We start from the raw sequence: 13,691 nt of genomic DNA on the forward strand, positions 1-13,691 counted from the left end.
ACAAATTCAAATTGTAAAATAAAAAAGAAAAAAAAAAAAGAAAAATATTACATCATCATAAATAAAGCATTATAGATGTTTAACAGCAACTAGACTTCCTTTTTAGACCTTTAGAATCAAGATCAACTCTAACTGGATCTACTCGTACTCCTTGACTACCTATAGGTAAAGTAGTTTTTGTTAAATCATGTTGATTTGCTATTTGTCTTTCACTTCGTAGCATATAGATTTCAGAAAGAATTCTATGAAATGCTTGTTCTACATTAGAGGAATTTAATGCAGATGCTTCCATACATGCCATTCCTTCTTTTTCAGAGAACATACAAGCTTCCTCTTGTGTTACTGCTCTTAAATGTTTTAAATCAGACTTATTTCCAACTAGTAAAACTACAATATTAGGATCTGCATGATCCCTTAATTCTTTAAGCCATCTTTCAACATTTTCAAATGAAGATCTCTTAGATATATCATATACTAATAAGGCTCCTACAGCTCCTCTATAATAAGCTGAAGTGATTGCCCTATATCTTTCTTGTCCTGCTGTATCCCATATTTGAGCTTTAATGACCTTTCCTTGTGTCATGATACTTTTCGTAGCAAATTCCACACCAATTGTTGATTTTGATTCTAAGTTGAATTCATCACGTGTAAATCTGAATATTAAGTAATAAAAGAATTTTAAAAAGCGGTATTCAATGATTCTCACATGATAATTCCGAGTAAGATAAAAATAATGGGAATTTTATTATCATATAATATATAGCACTTTAAGATATAACCGTATATATTACAGAATTATAAGGTTTACTTATCACTTGGAATTATATATTCTATAGAATATTATAACCAAACTTACCTTGATAGTAAGTTAGACTTTCCAACACCAGAATCACCAATTAAAACAACTATAAAGTTGATGGAATTTAATTTATAAGATCTCATAATTATATATAGAAAATGTAACCTACTTTTGTATAAATAATCATAATATTCATCCTTAACATTCATTTTTCAGATATAAATTAAAATGATAATATGAACTACTGAGAGGGGCTTAAATTTTGGCGAATAAAAGACAGAAATGTGCGTAAAGTGATTTAAAGGAAAGAAAATAGTATAATATATTTATATATATGAGTTCCAATAGTTTATAACTTTAAGTTTGCGAAATTGACTTTTTCCAGTTTTTTATTATCTATGTATTTTATTTTTTCACAAATATAACAAAACTCTTCATAAGATATTTGAGATGGATTATCAGTATTTTTAAACGATTTATAATATTCATATTGACATCTAATATCATTATTCTTATTATTAGACATTTCTATATTTAAAGAATTTTGTTCATCATCTTCCCAACATATTTTAGAATCATTATGCATCTCTTTAGTATTAATCTTCTCTTTAAGACAACTATTAGATATATGGCTTGAATTAAATGTCTTAAATTCCTGTTCTTCCCTATATTGTTTCTTTGCCCAATTTATCATACCATGAACTTCTATATCTGATAGATCTAATTTTAAGACCTTAGCCATATTTAAAATTTCATTATGAGTTACATAAGTTTGATTATTATGTCCATTAACTAACAAAATCCACAATTTGTCTTCAAGATTACTTTGAGATTTAGCTAAATCTACTATTTCTGATTTAAATATTGTATCCATTAAATATTTAAAAAAAAGAAAATCATATTTCACATATTATTTGTTAATAGTCAATATAGTAAATATTAATTAGGTAAGCGGTATTAAGAAATTATATTGTATATAAGATTGAAGGACTCAAAAAAAAATTCTTTTTTAAATATTGAATTATATTAATAGTATATATTAGTATATATCACTATTATCAAAAATATCCAATTCTTTATTTTTAAGCCACTTTACAAAGTTATTAATTAGCATTTCTTTATCAGATTTATCTTGAGTTCTAATAATATTTAAATTATGTTTTCTTTGAATAATATTTAAATAGTAATTTTCAGGTAAAAATATTTTCTTATTCTTTATATTTTGTCTATCCTTGAATTTTAAATGAACTATAAAGAAATCTTCTGGATCTATAAATTTTACTCCTGTTGATATATTATTATATATATTTGACTCTTTTATAAAAGGTTTCATCCATGCATTACTTAGACACTTCATTTCATATGAAATTTCATAAGAAGTTTGTTTAAATTCTGTATATATATTATATGGTCCAATAAGTATATTAAAACAATTTAAAATTATAGGAGAGAATTGAATATGAATAAATATTGAAATATTACTACATTGATACATTTTCAAATACATACAATCAATATGCATTGTTATATTTTGATTATTTACCAAAGAAATATATCCAATAATATTTGTTGAATAAATATAGCATTCAGTTGAATCTATAATATGTAACATTTCCAAAGGTCTTGAAATATATATTTTTATTTTAGAACATCCCCTAATTATCAAATTTTTTATATTAGAATCGTTTATTATTTTACTTTTTTTATCATTATGTTCATTATAACAATATACATATTCATCTAAATAAATATTTCTATCCATATTATTAATTATACAATAAAAATCCTTCAAATATCTGTATTTAAACATTGGATTATTTTCAGTTGGTATATATATAGCTAATTCTAAATTTTCTTCATTCATATCCACAATTCTATAATTAAATACTGATTGTAAATTACCTAAATTTCTATATATAATATTTTGTTCCTCTTCTTGAATATTTCTAGAAATACACCTAAAAAAATATTTTATTATATATTCTTTATTTTTATATTCATTAAGTATATACTCAAGTGTAGATATATTATCTTTAATAAATTTTTGAATTAAAATAACTGAATCAAAACATAATAAATCTGATATATCCACTGATAAAAGTATAAATTGAAATATTAAAAATATGGAAAATACACCAAAATTTACTTGAAATGTATCTCCATATAAATCATTATCTTTATTATTTCCATTCTTAAATTTTATACAATCAAAATTAATATAATCATATACATCATTAAAATTATTCTCTTTAAAACTTATTTCTTCATTTATATTATTTTTTTTTCTAAAAGATTGTATGTCTCTGAATTTATATTTTCGGTACCTTGCCCTGTAACGTCATGCATGCAAATATTAGTATTATCGATACCCTTTATTCTCTTAAATGATATATCAGATAGACCAAGTAATATAGAAGAAATTAGACTATTCCAATATAATGGGATATTTTCAAATGAAAAATTATAAAGTTGTCGTAATTTCTGAGTTCCAAGTACCCTTTTCTTAAGTAACCAGAATTCTCGACTTTTATCTATGATATCTGAGTTTATAATATCACTGTTTTTATTTAATATAAAGTCCTGGCCCATAGAAAATTCAATCCAATCTTTTATTCCTAAAAAATTATTATCTATATATTCTTTTAGTAGTTTTATATATAATACAAAATTATCATGATCCCATTTTTTATATTCTAACAGATTACCATATAGATATATTTGACTAATCACTTTAATACAAGGAATTAGTAATATTTTTGGTTTTTCTATCATACTAATTTAATATTTCTGACATGTATTTGATTAATAATATATTTTATTTTTTTTAACCCACATATATAAAACCGCCAAGTCAAACCATATTTTATAAATATTTCAAATAAAATATTCTCAATAATCACAAATTGTAGGTTATATTATATTGTATACTCATAAATTAATAGTTATGGATATTATTACTTAATAAGTAATCATTATATTATGTCATCTAAATTATACCTACCTACAAATTTATATAATTTCTGGATATATATTTTATCATGGTCTTTTGCTAGTATATATATATTATCTATATGGCATTATATTAAAATTAAATACTCTCTTCAACCTAAACAAATGAGATGCCTATTTGGTCTTATATTATCTGTTACTTCCTCACTTGTATCTATTCCCATAGCATATAATTTATGGAGTGTTTATTTCTCAAATAATATGAATCTTCAACTCTTACTAGACTATAATACACAATATTACAATATATATATCATTTGCTTATTTCTTGCAGCTTTTTTTTGGGATTTAGTTTATGGATTTATTTATTTTCCAAATGATATGTTTATTTTTAGTGGTATTTTTCATCATATTGCCTATACTATATTCTTATTATATCTTATTAAAGTAAATACTTGCAATTTATTCCTTATTGCATTACCTGAAGAGATACCTACTATATTAATTTCATATCGTGGGATATTTCCTTATCATCTTACTGTGTTTATAAATCGAATGTTTTGTTTAAATTTTTTATTATTCCGTATTATATATCATATATTGGGTTATTGTTTGTTATTTTACTCTTCTTTAAATAGATCAATTACTTATTTATGGATACCTATATCACTTACAATATTTGTACATTGTAATTGGTATATAAAATGGCTTAGGAAACATGTTTATAATGTACACAATTCAGCTTCAAATGAAATGAGCTATATAGCAATTACAGATGATGATATAGACGAAATTACATAAGTTAAATAAGTTAATATCGAACATTTTATTTTGAATGAAAATATATATTAATTAAGTACTTATAACTTATCTTTGAAATTAAAAAAGAAGAAGAGAGAAAAAAAAAAAAAAGTACTAATATAAAGTTAATAAAGAATTACTGCCAAATAGATTAAATTAGTAAGATTATTTAGATAATTTGTGATACATGTATAGAATGAACTAAAATTATATAAATATAAAAATAAATAAGTTTAACTGTTATAAACTATATAAGTTCAAATATAGTATTAAGAGTATTTTACTAATTTTAGTACTTAATAGAAATAATTAAATATGCATCCTTACTACTAATTAGCGGTGATTGTGTATATACTTTTTATGCACCCTTACCGCCTATTGGAAGTAGTTGTGTATATAGTTTATATGAATACTTACCGCCTATTAGCGGTAATTATTACATATTTTTTTTTCTTTTTTTTTTATAAATATTTGAAATTACTAGAGGAAACAAACCTTTTATTATTAATTATATTTAAGTAATTGCTAGATTTTTATTGTATTTAATATATTTTAGTAAATATCTTTATTTTTATTTCTTTTATTATTTATATTTACCTTTATTATATAATAATAATTATTATTATATATAAATTAAAAATATCTAAAATAATACATTTAAAGTAGATCTCTCATTAATTAAATGGAATATTTCATGAAAATATTGATAAACTTATCATTAAAGATATTTGTAATTAATAAGTAAAACCGCCTCAATTATTATATCCCATAATATTTTCATATTAGCAGACTCATGTTTTTAATATAACGGAAGTTATATACAAATCTAAAATAAAAAGTTACGACATGCTTTAGAAGTTATGGATATAACTAGTAGTAATATATATGATTATATTGATTCATGTAAAAATTCAGGAAATTATAGTCAATGCATATTCTGGTGTGATGTTCTTTTTTCATTAGAACTTAATCAAGCTAGTGAAAATTCCAAAAATAATTTAAAATATAATTATGATAAAAAAAATAAAAATGACCATTTAGATATATTATTAGATGAGAATCACTGTAAAATATACAAATCTAATGATAGCAAAACTACAAAATATTTACTAAATATGGCTTCATTATATATGCTAGATAAACAATATCTAGCAGCATATTCTATACTTCATAATATAGATAATAATGAAGTGAATAATGAAGATGATATTGAAACATTTAATGGTGAAATTAGTAATTCTGCAGAAAAGTTATATTTGGAAGCACAATATTTATACTCTGTACATCAATATGAAGAATGTCTCTCATTAATAGAATCAAGTATGGATTTATCTAATTATGATCCATTAACTTCATCAACAATACACACAATGGCTGCAGATGCATTTATATCTATAGGAAATATTGAACATTCAATTTTATTATATGAAACAGCTCTATATGAATCTATATATGCAATAGAAGCACTAGAATATCTTCTATTTTTACCATATTGTTCTGATAACAAAAAATATTCAATTGTTTCAAATCTTATAAATATGCCTATTGAATCTATTGATAAAAATTGGATATCTAAATATATTCATCCTTATACAATATTAACAAATAAAATAACTTCACCAAGATCTCTTATGACATCTCGTGCCAGTTCACCAACAAGAAAAAAGGAAAAACGTTTATTACCAACTTCTCCAATAGGTGTTTCATCTAAAATATCAATGAATAATAATTATATACAAATATTAAAGAATACTTATAGTATTTTAACTTCACAAAAAACTATTAATGATTTTCAAATATTAACTAATATTGCACAACAAGGATATTCAGAATTTGGACTTAAAATTGCAACATTATATATAAGTCGTTTTATTACATCACATAACTTAAATTCTGCCTATATTACTGGATATAAATTATGGAATATATTATTTAAAGATCAAAATGATCTTAATTTATGTGATATTTCAACTATATTTAATTCAAAATATAATTATTTTGAATTATCTTCAAATACTTTATGTAATTTTATTCAAATATTTGGGATATGTATCATATCTAAAATATATACTGAAGCAAGTATATATAGATATAAATCAATTGGAGAAGATAATGAATATTTAGCTTTACTTGAAGCATTCTTAATTATGCTTAGAAAAAGTGGTGGAGAAGTAGAAACCATTAGAAAAGCATGTAAAGATGGAAATCTAGTATTTTCTATAAAATTAGCTAATGCAAAATATTATGCAAGAAATGCAGATGATATTAATTATGGTGCTAATTTTTGTGGTATTACATCTAGTAATACAAGTAATTTTGGAAGTAGTGAAAATAATTTATTATCTATTAAAGATACATGGCATAAAAAAATATTTCCATCTAATAATATAGCTAGTACATATCTATTTATAAAAGGATGTTATCTATTCTCTTGTGCAATTAAAAATATTAAATTAGGTAAGACTGAAATGGCTCAAGATATTAAATCTATGTTACGAACATCTATGTATTGTTTAAAACGAAGTATACATTTTAATTTCCTTATATTTCCATCTTATTATCTATGGGGAAATATTTATGCAACATTAGGACAATGGGATGATGCAATGGCTATTTTTCGTAGAATGGTACGTTTATTCCCTAGTGCTAATTTATCTATAACATCAACTATATCATTACTTTTACAAAGAATTAATTTAGAAAAGGAATTAAAAACTAATGAACTTATTAATCAATGTATATCTTGGGCTAATAAAGCTATACTTATTAATAAAAATTTCCCAATAATACAGAATTCTCTTGGTTTATGTTCATATTATGAAGAGAAATATGATATTGCTATTGGTTACTTTCAAAGAGCTCTTATTTATCTTATTAATAATTATAATACTGATTCTGATCATCATTTTATATCTGAAGTACTATTACAAGATCATAATTATTCTTTGAATTATAATTCAACTTTATATATTTCTAATCCACTTTCTTATATAATTACAATTAACTTATCTATTTCATATTTAATGGGTGGACATTATGGAAATGCAATTGATTGTCTTGAAAGTCTTTCTATAAATAATCGTTATCTTCATCCAGTTATTGCAGAAATTGATATTTTACAAAATATATATATATCTTTAGCTATTTCCCATCATTTACTTGGAAATATTAAAGAAGCTTATCATTATTATCAGCAATGTTTATCTTTACCATATGAACAAGAAATTCTTGATTATAATATTAATAATCATGATATTAATGACCATCATCAAAATAATGATATTGAATCCACTTTATTAGGTACAAAGACAAAGCAACATACTGCAACTATACTAAGATATATTTATCAACTTTATGACTCTATTATATCAGAAGATATAATTTAAAGATTAAGAAAATAAGGGAATTGGATGAACCTAAAATTTATTATAAATAATAGTATACATTAAGTAATAATATTAAAGCTTAGTTATATCTTCATCTTTTCTTAAAATATTATTTTAGATATTAAGTATATTTAATAATTAGAATATTATAAATAAGGACTATATTTATCAACTTATAATAATAAAGTAACTAATAGTATTTCTAATATTTATTATAATTGTAATATTTCTTATAAGGTCTAAATAATAAATATGGCTATCCACATTAAAAGGCGGTTAACTGAGCGCTATATAGGTATCGAATTTTATAAATTTTACGTAAAATTTTATTATTTATTTACGAATCATCCGGTAAATATTATTAAGTATAAATATAAAAGATGTAAAAAAAACCCACATTTTTTATAGGTTCAATAATTTTGAATAATGTGTGAATGGTAAGAGCAAGTAAATCAAAAGGAATATTAACTGTAAGGACAATCATTGAACCTAAATGGTTAATAAAAGCTGATAATTTAAAGGAAGTTGATGATAACAAGGGTAGGAAACGATATTGGAAATATGAAAAGGAAGATTATGATGAGGATGGATGGGATAATGTTTTAGATATTCCACTAGTTGCCTCAATAGAAATAAAGAGTCTAATTGAAGGTCGTGTTTTACATATTAGAAATGCTTATCATTATGCCCTAAAACGTTTAGATGCAACGAGAAATCGTACTATATTGATGTATATATCGGATATATCACAAGATAATGAAGTGAAAGATGAATTAATTAATAAAAACAATAATAATCAAACAGATCCTCTTTTAACTAAGGATAATGGAAATATATCAAATTTAAATGAAGATAATTTTGGTATGTGTTATCCTTATATCAATAGAATTGATTTATTTTCTTGTAAAAATTGTAATGAAACTTATAAGTATGAAGAAGGGAGAATATGTAGAGTATTATATCCATCAGAACATACAAGTAAATGGGAAAGTGAATATTATCGTATAATGTATTATGATACACTTTGTAAAGTATTAAGATATGCTTTAGATATGATTAAAGTGGAAGATAATACAAATACAGGTTTTTCGGATATAATTCTTTCTCAATATTGTCCTACTATATATTGGAATATTGTAAGGATATTTAAAGGTGATTTAGATACAGGAATTAGAAATATTCTCCCTTTAGATTTTCCAAAAAGGAATTTTAGAAGACGTAGAAGATCTATACAGAGTATAGATAATAAACAGTCAGCTATAAAATCTCATCCTGAAATTTATAAAATAAGATCAAAATTAGCAGAAGAGAGAAAAGAGAAAGTTTTAGAATATGGTAAATTCAATTATCTCAAAAAACAATTAGAAAGAGAATTATTCAATAGGATATCTTATTTTAGAGAACATAATATACCATATATAACAAATGTACCAGTTAATGTAGAATTTGATGAGAAAAGCACTATTGTTAATGTAAATGGTAATTCTTTATCTAATCAAATATCAAATATAAATGAGGAGAATTGTTTATCCAATATTGAAGATAATACTAGATATTTTAGAAGATCTAGAAGATCCTATAGACTCTCTGGTCCTTGTGATGAACAATCACTTATTAATATTTATATAGATTTTAAATTAAGATTGGTTAGACATTCATTAGAGAATTTATGTGATAAATGGAAAAAAGTTATATACAAAACTTGTTTAGAATCAGATATTAGATCTAGTATGCTTATTGCTATGGATAGTACTAAAGGAAGATGCGTAATAGCTGGTGCTAATATTCGTAAAGATGACTTTATACTTGAATATAAGGGTCAGTTAATATCTGATTTACACCAAGCTGAGAAATTAGAAAAACTTTATGCAGAGGAGAATAAAGGATGTTTTATGTATTATTTTAAATATAATGACAAAAATTATTGTATTGATGCTACAGATGAAACTAAAGATTATGGACCAGGTCGTTTAATTAATCATTCACGTAAAAAACCAAATTTAGTATCTAAAGTCCTCAATGTTGGATTGAAGCCTAGGTTATTTTTTATTGCTAAACGAGATATATATTGTGGAGAAGAACTTTTATTTGATTATGGAGAATATAACCCTGAAGTTATATTAAGTAATCCTTGGCTAATGTCATAGAATATCTGAATATTTTTGTTTAGAAAATTGTCATTATATTGCAATTTCGAATTATACTGAAATTTGAAGTGTTCTAGTGTATACCTTTTTTTTATTTTTATAGCATTCAATCAATCTTCCCTGATACACTGAAATCTTTTTATTATTGCATACAGCTGTGTGATTATTTAGATTCTTTATGAAGTTTTTACAATCATAGAATAATCACTTTGTAGATAAATTCTATAAAATTAAGGAAGGAAAGGAAATAGGGAAAATAAAAAAAAAAAAAAAAAAAGAATTTTAGGAGATAAATGGAAGATGAAGTCTTGGGGAGTTCATCTAAAGTTCCGCCTATACTCTGTGGGCGGGCTGGTGGTTACCATATTTTAAGTGTTATGCTTGGAATCAAGTATTTTATTAAAGATATGTATGCGAATGGTCAAATGAGTATAAATATAAAGAGATTAACTCCCTTATTGGGAGGTTTTTGTCTAAATATTGCACTTGGAATGGTATACTCAATGGGTAATGTTTCTATGTATGTTGCCTCCTATATGCGTTGGAGAAATCCAAATAGCCCTAAAGTAACATTGACTGATATATCGTGGGTCTATACATTAAATGTAGCCTTATTAGGAATTATGCTTCCTTTTGGAGGTTATATTAATAATAAATTAGGTGTAAGACTTTCTCTATATATCTCCTGCTTCTTATTTACTTCAAGTACATTTATAGCATCTTATGTAGTATCATCATATACTGGTTTTTTAATTACTTTTGGTTGTATTATTGGTATAGCGGATGGTTTTGCTTTTAATTTACCACAATATTGTGCTTTTAAGTATTGGCCTAATCATATGGGATTAGTATCTAGTTTTGTTATTTCTGGCTTAGCTCTAAGTCCAGTAATATTTTCACCTATACAAACTAGGTTAGTAAATCCGCTAAATATGATGCCAAATTTAATAGATGGTAGTTCAATGTATTATAATCAAGATGAAATTTTAATGAGAGTACCTTATATGTTTACAATTATGGGATATATAATCTTTCTACTATGTGCAATAGCAATATTAACTCTCAAAGAACCTGATGAAGACTATGAAGTTTCTATAAAGTATAATGAAGTACAGGAATCTCCTATAATCTCAAGTAATTTGTTTAGACAAGATTCTAATATTGTAAATAAGAATTCACCTTTTGATAATGAATGTAAAGAAGAAAATATTAAATATACAATAAGACAAATATATGAGAATATAACAACCCCTACTTCTACTATCTCAACAATACCTGGATCTATTGATATACCAATAATTGATGATATGAAAAAAGATATTTTTCCTATTTTAATAATAGAAGATAATAAAAGTAGTCCAATTATACAAAATCTTACCAATGATCTGAATGATTTTAGTTTCTCTAAAGAACTCTTTATTATTAAGGGTTTAATTTATGAAGAACAATTTTGGGTTATATTTTGTCTATTTTTCTCTTTTTCACAATTTGTACATTTCCTTGCATCATGGTGGAAAGTTATTGGTATTGTAAATATTGGAATATCAGATGATATATTAGCTACATATGGAACTTTAGTAACTGCAGGTACAAATATTCTTGGAAGATTAGTTTATGGATATTTTTTAGATAAGTATAAGGGGAAATTTTGTTTTAAAATAATATCAATTCTTTGTTTAATATTTATGTTTATTCTTCTTTTATCTATTAAGATTCAGAATTCTTATATGTATTTGATAACACTTGGAGTATTATTCTTCCATATAGGTGCTGGCTTTGTTATGTTTCCACCAATTACTGCTATGTCATTTGGAGTAAAATATTTCTCATTTATATATGGACTTATATATATTGGAAGGACATTTGGAGTTCTATTTAATTCATTTCTAACATCTTTATTACTCAGTTCAATAGGTGTAGAATCATGTAGTTTAGTCATTATTGGTTTTACTCTCTTATTCTCATTATTATGTTTGAGAATATGTGACAATCATTCGTGCCAGTGTGTGAATTTACAAGATACATTATTCCTCCCATAATAATAAAGATATCTTTGCTAATAATATGGAGGTTATATCATGTACATTGTATCTCTATAATTTTTTGTGAATATTTCTTTTTTTCTCTTGTAATGTTGAATTTTCTAATAAAGTACTATAATTAGTTATATTTATATACACCTATTGTATAATTTAATTATTAAACTATTAACAATTCTCTATCTTATATACCTGAATATTTCTTCTCCTCCCCCTAGTAATTATAAAAAAGGATTAATAAACACATATATATACACGTACTGCTTACCTGCTGTGTCTCACCTTAACCGCTATATGAGGTATCGAACTCATACTATTGAGTTACTTCTTTATCTGATGTTGTTGAGATTATTTATGTAACTAAAAGGCTATTTTTAACAATGCCAGAGGTTATAAGGAGATCAGGGAATTATAAAGATATAACTAAAAATAAATATAAGAGTCGATTATATGATGTTTCTGAAGAGAAATCTATTGTACAAACTCCAATGAAATATAGAGAAGATGTTTCTTATAAGTATAATCAACCTACAACATCCTTATTCTATGATAATTATGTTTCTCCTTCTTGTGATTTTCTAGTAATGTATTTTCCAACGTGGGTTACTCCAAATCTAATTACATTATGTGGTCTGCTGCTTGTTGGATCTGCAGGTATTATTGTATATACATCCGAAAATATAACTTTTTCATTTGTAATTGCATCTATTATGTGGAGTATTTATGGAATTATTGATAATCTTGATGGTAAACAAGCAAGAAGACTTGGAATATTAAGTTGCAGTGGTGAATTAATTGACCATGCTGTTGATTCTATTGTTTCTTCTATAGTAGGATTAATTTTCCAAAAACTTACAAATTGTTTTTTTCAAAATACAAATATATTTGTTATATCATATCAACTTCCTTTTTATTTTGCTTGTTGGTATCACTATGTACATGGCAAACTTATTATTGGAAACTCAATAAATACTAAGCCTATATTAACTGTAGATGAACTGAACATTGTAATTGTTCCATTCCTTATATTATTACAATATATATGTCCTAATATTTGGGATATTCAATTTCCTTTTATTTACTTTAATTTGAACTCAGGAAGGACTTTTTGTTATATTTGTACTATTTTCTCCATTATTTCATTAAGTATATGGTTATATAATGAATTACATAGAGGTAATAAATTTAGTAATTTACTTTTTATACCAATTATTTTATATTTGCTTACTAAATATATTTGGAATATCCCAATTTCAACATTAGTTTTACCTTTTTCATCATTATGTGTACTATTCATTTTCTTAAAATTATCAAAGTTTATTGAAAGACAACCATTACTCTCTCTTATATTATTGTCTTTATCTCCGGTAATTCTTGTTATCAGTACAAGCTACTTAATTTCTATGACAAGTTCTCTATATATTACAATTTCTATACAACTATTTATATGGTTTCTGTTGTTGTATTGCTATATGAACTATCTTTATTCTCTAGAGGAAACTTAGCGGTATATACTATATAGTTATAATTTAAACCTACTTTTATTCATATTTTGTATCCTACTGTTAAT

At 24.0% G+C, this 13,691-nt stretch overlaps 8 protein-coding genes across 8 annotated transcripts, besides 20 other annotated features; 5 read left to right on the plus strand and 3 right to left on the minus strand.

Moving 5' to 3' along the window:
- Nucleotides 1–15: 15 nt before the first annotated feature.
- Nucleotides 16–45: a microsatellite.
- A 34-nt stretch (nucleotides 46–79) lies between these two features.
- CMU_012430 (Rab11 protein, putative) lies at nucleotides 80–1,008 on the minus strand (the record flags this gene model as incomplete). The annotated part of the gene is made up of 3 exons (XM_002140882.1): nucleotides 80–653; nucleotides 857–905; nucleotides 969–1,008. The coding sequence occupies 3 exons, from the start codon at nucleotides 1,006–1,008 to the stop codon at nucleotides 80–82; spliced, it is 663 nt and encodes a 220-aa protein (XP_002140918.1).
- Nucleotides 1,009–1,148: 140 nt separating this feature from the next.
- Nucleotides 1,149–1,673, minus strand: CMU_012440 (uncharacterized protein; the record flags this gene model as incomplete). Its single annotated transcript, XM_002140883.1, has 1 exon — nucleotides 1,149–1,673. The coding sequence occupies one exon, from the start codon at nucleotides 1,671–1,673 to the stop codon at nucleotides 1,149–1,151; it is 525 nt and encodes a 174-aa protein (XP_002140919.1).
- Nucleotides 1,674–1,792: 119 nt separating this feature from the next.
- Nucleotides 1,793–1,849: a sequence feature (AT_rich).
- CMU_012450 (uncharacterized protein) lies at nucleotides 1,839–3,571 on the minus strand (the record flags this gene model as incomplete). Its single annotated transcript, XM_002140884.1, has 2 exons — nucleotides 1,839–3,100; nucleotides 3,202–3,571. 2 exons carry the CDS (start codon nucleotides 3,569–3,571, stop codon nucleotides 1,839–1,841), a joined length of 1,632 nt encoding a protein of 543 aa, XP_002140920.1.
- Nucleotides 1,940–1,990: a sequence feature (AT_rich).
- Nucleotides 2,759–2,797: a sequence feature (AT_rich).
- Nucleotides 2,822–2,857: a sequence feature (AT_rich).
- Nucleotides 2,992–3,084: a sequence feature (AT_rich).
- Nucleotides 3,416–3,471: a sequence feature (AT_rich).
- Nucleotides 3,572–3,600: 29 nt separating the features above from the next.
- Nucleotides 3,601–3,627: a sequence feature (AT_rich).
- A 30-nt stretch (nucleotides 3,628–3,657) lies between these two features.
- Nucleotides 3,658–3,687: a sequence feature (AT_rich).
- Nucleotides 3,688–3,778: 91 nt separating this feature from the next.
- On the plus strand, nucleotides 3,779–4,549 carry CMU_012460 (uncharacterized protein; the record flags this gene model as incomplete). The annotated part of the gene is made up of 1 exon (XM_002140885.1): nucleotides 3,779–4,549. One exon carries the CDS (start codon nucleotides 3,779–3,781, stop codon nucleotides 4,547–4,549), a length of 771 nt encoding a protein of 256 aa, XP_002140921.1.
- Nucleotides 4,550–4,751: 202 nt separating this feature from the next.
- Nucleotides 4,752–4,780: a sequence feature (AT_rich).
- A 199-nt stretch (nucleotides 4,781–4,979) lies between these two features.
- Nucleotides 4,980–5,022: a sequence feature (AT_rich).
- Nucleotides 5,023–5,045: 23 nt separating this feature from the next.
- Nucleotides 5,046–5,153: a sequence feature (T-rich).
- Nucleotides 5,154–5,211: a sequence feature (AT_rich).
- Nucleotides 5,212–5,409: 198 nt separating this feature from the next.
- CMU_012470 (TPR repeat-containing protein) lies at nucleotides 5,410–7,935 on the plus strand (the record flags this gene model as incomplete). The annotated part of the gene is made up of 1 exon (XM_002140886.1): nucleotides 5,410–7,935. The coding sequence occupies one exon, from the start codon at nucleotides 5,410–5,412 to the stop codon at nucleotides 7,933–7,935; it is 2,526 nt and encodes an 841-aa protein (XP_002140922.1).
- Nucleotides 5,539–5,580: a sequence feature (AT_rich).
- Nucleotides 6,522–6,549: a sequence feature (AT_rich).
- Nucleotides 7,936–7,966: 31 nt separating the features above from the next.
- Nucleotides 7,967–8,012: a sequence feature (AT_rich).
- A 24-nt stretch (nucleotides 8,013–8,036) lies between these two features.
- Nucleotides 8,037–8,164: a sequence feature (AT_rich).
- A 72-nt stretch (nucleotides 8,165–8,236) lies between these two features.
- Nucleotides 8,237–8,275: a sequence feature (AT_rich).
- Nucleotides 8,276–8,369: 94 nt separating this feature from the next.
- CMU_012480 (SET domain-containing protein) lies at nucleotides 8,370–10,082 on the plus strand (the record flags this gene model as incomplete). The annotated part of the gene is made up of 1 exon (XM_002140887.1): nucleotides 8,370–10,082. One exon carries the CDS (start codon nucleotides 8,370–8,372, stop codon nucleotides 10,080–10,082), a length of 1,713 nt encoding a protein of 570 aa, XP_002140923.1.
- Nucleotides 9,547–9,576: a sequence feature (AT_rich).
- Nucleotides 10,083–10,335: 253 nt separating the features above from the next.
- Nucleotides 10,336–10,362: a microsatellite.
- A 13-nt stretch (nucleotides 10,363–10,375) lies between these two features.
- Nucleotides 10,376–12,121, plus strand: CMU_012490 (major facilitator superfamily transporter; the record flags this gene model as incomplete). The annotated part of the gene is made up of 1 exon (XM_002140888.1): nucleotides 10,376–12,121. One exon carries the CDS (start codon nucleotides 10,376–10,378, stop codon nucleotides 12,119–12,121), a length of 1,746 nt encoding a protein of 581 aa, XP_002140924.1.
- Nucleotides 12,122–12,501: 380 nt separating this feature from the next.
- CMU_012500 (ethanolaminephosphotransferase, putative) lies at nucleotides 12,502–13,626 on the plus strand (the record flags this gene model as incomplete). Its single annotated transcript, XM_002140889.1, has 1 exon — nucleotides 12,502–13,626. One exon carries the CDS (start codon nucleotides 12,502–12,504, stop codon nucleotides 13,624–13,626), a length of 1,125 nt encoding a protein of 374 aa, XP_002140925.1.
- Between the last annotated feature and the right edge of the window lie 65 nt (nucleotides 13,627–13,691).

Source organism: Cryptosporidium muris, genomic scaffold, assembly GCF_000006515.1.
Source record: "Cryptosporidium muris RN66 scf_1106632373475 genomic scaffold, whole genome shotgun sequence".
NCBI classification, from domain to species: Eukaryota; Apicomplexa; class Conoidasida; order Eucoccidiorida; family Cryptosporidiidae; genus Cryptosporidium; species Cryptosporidium muris.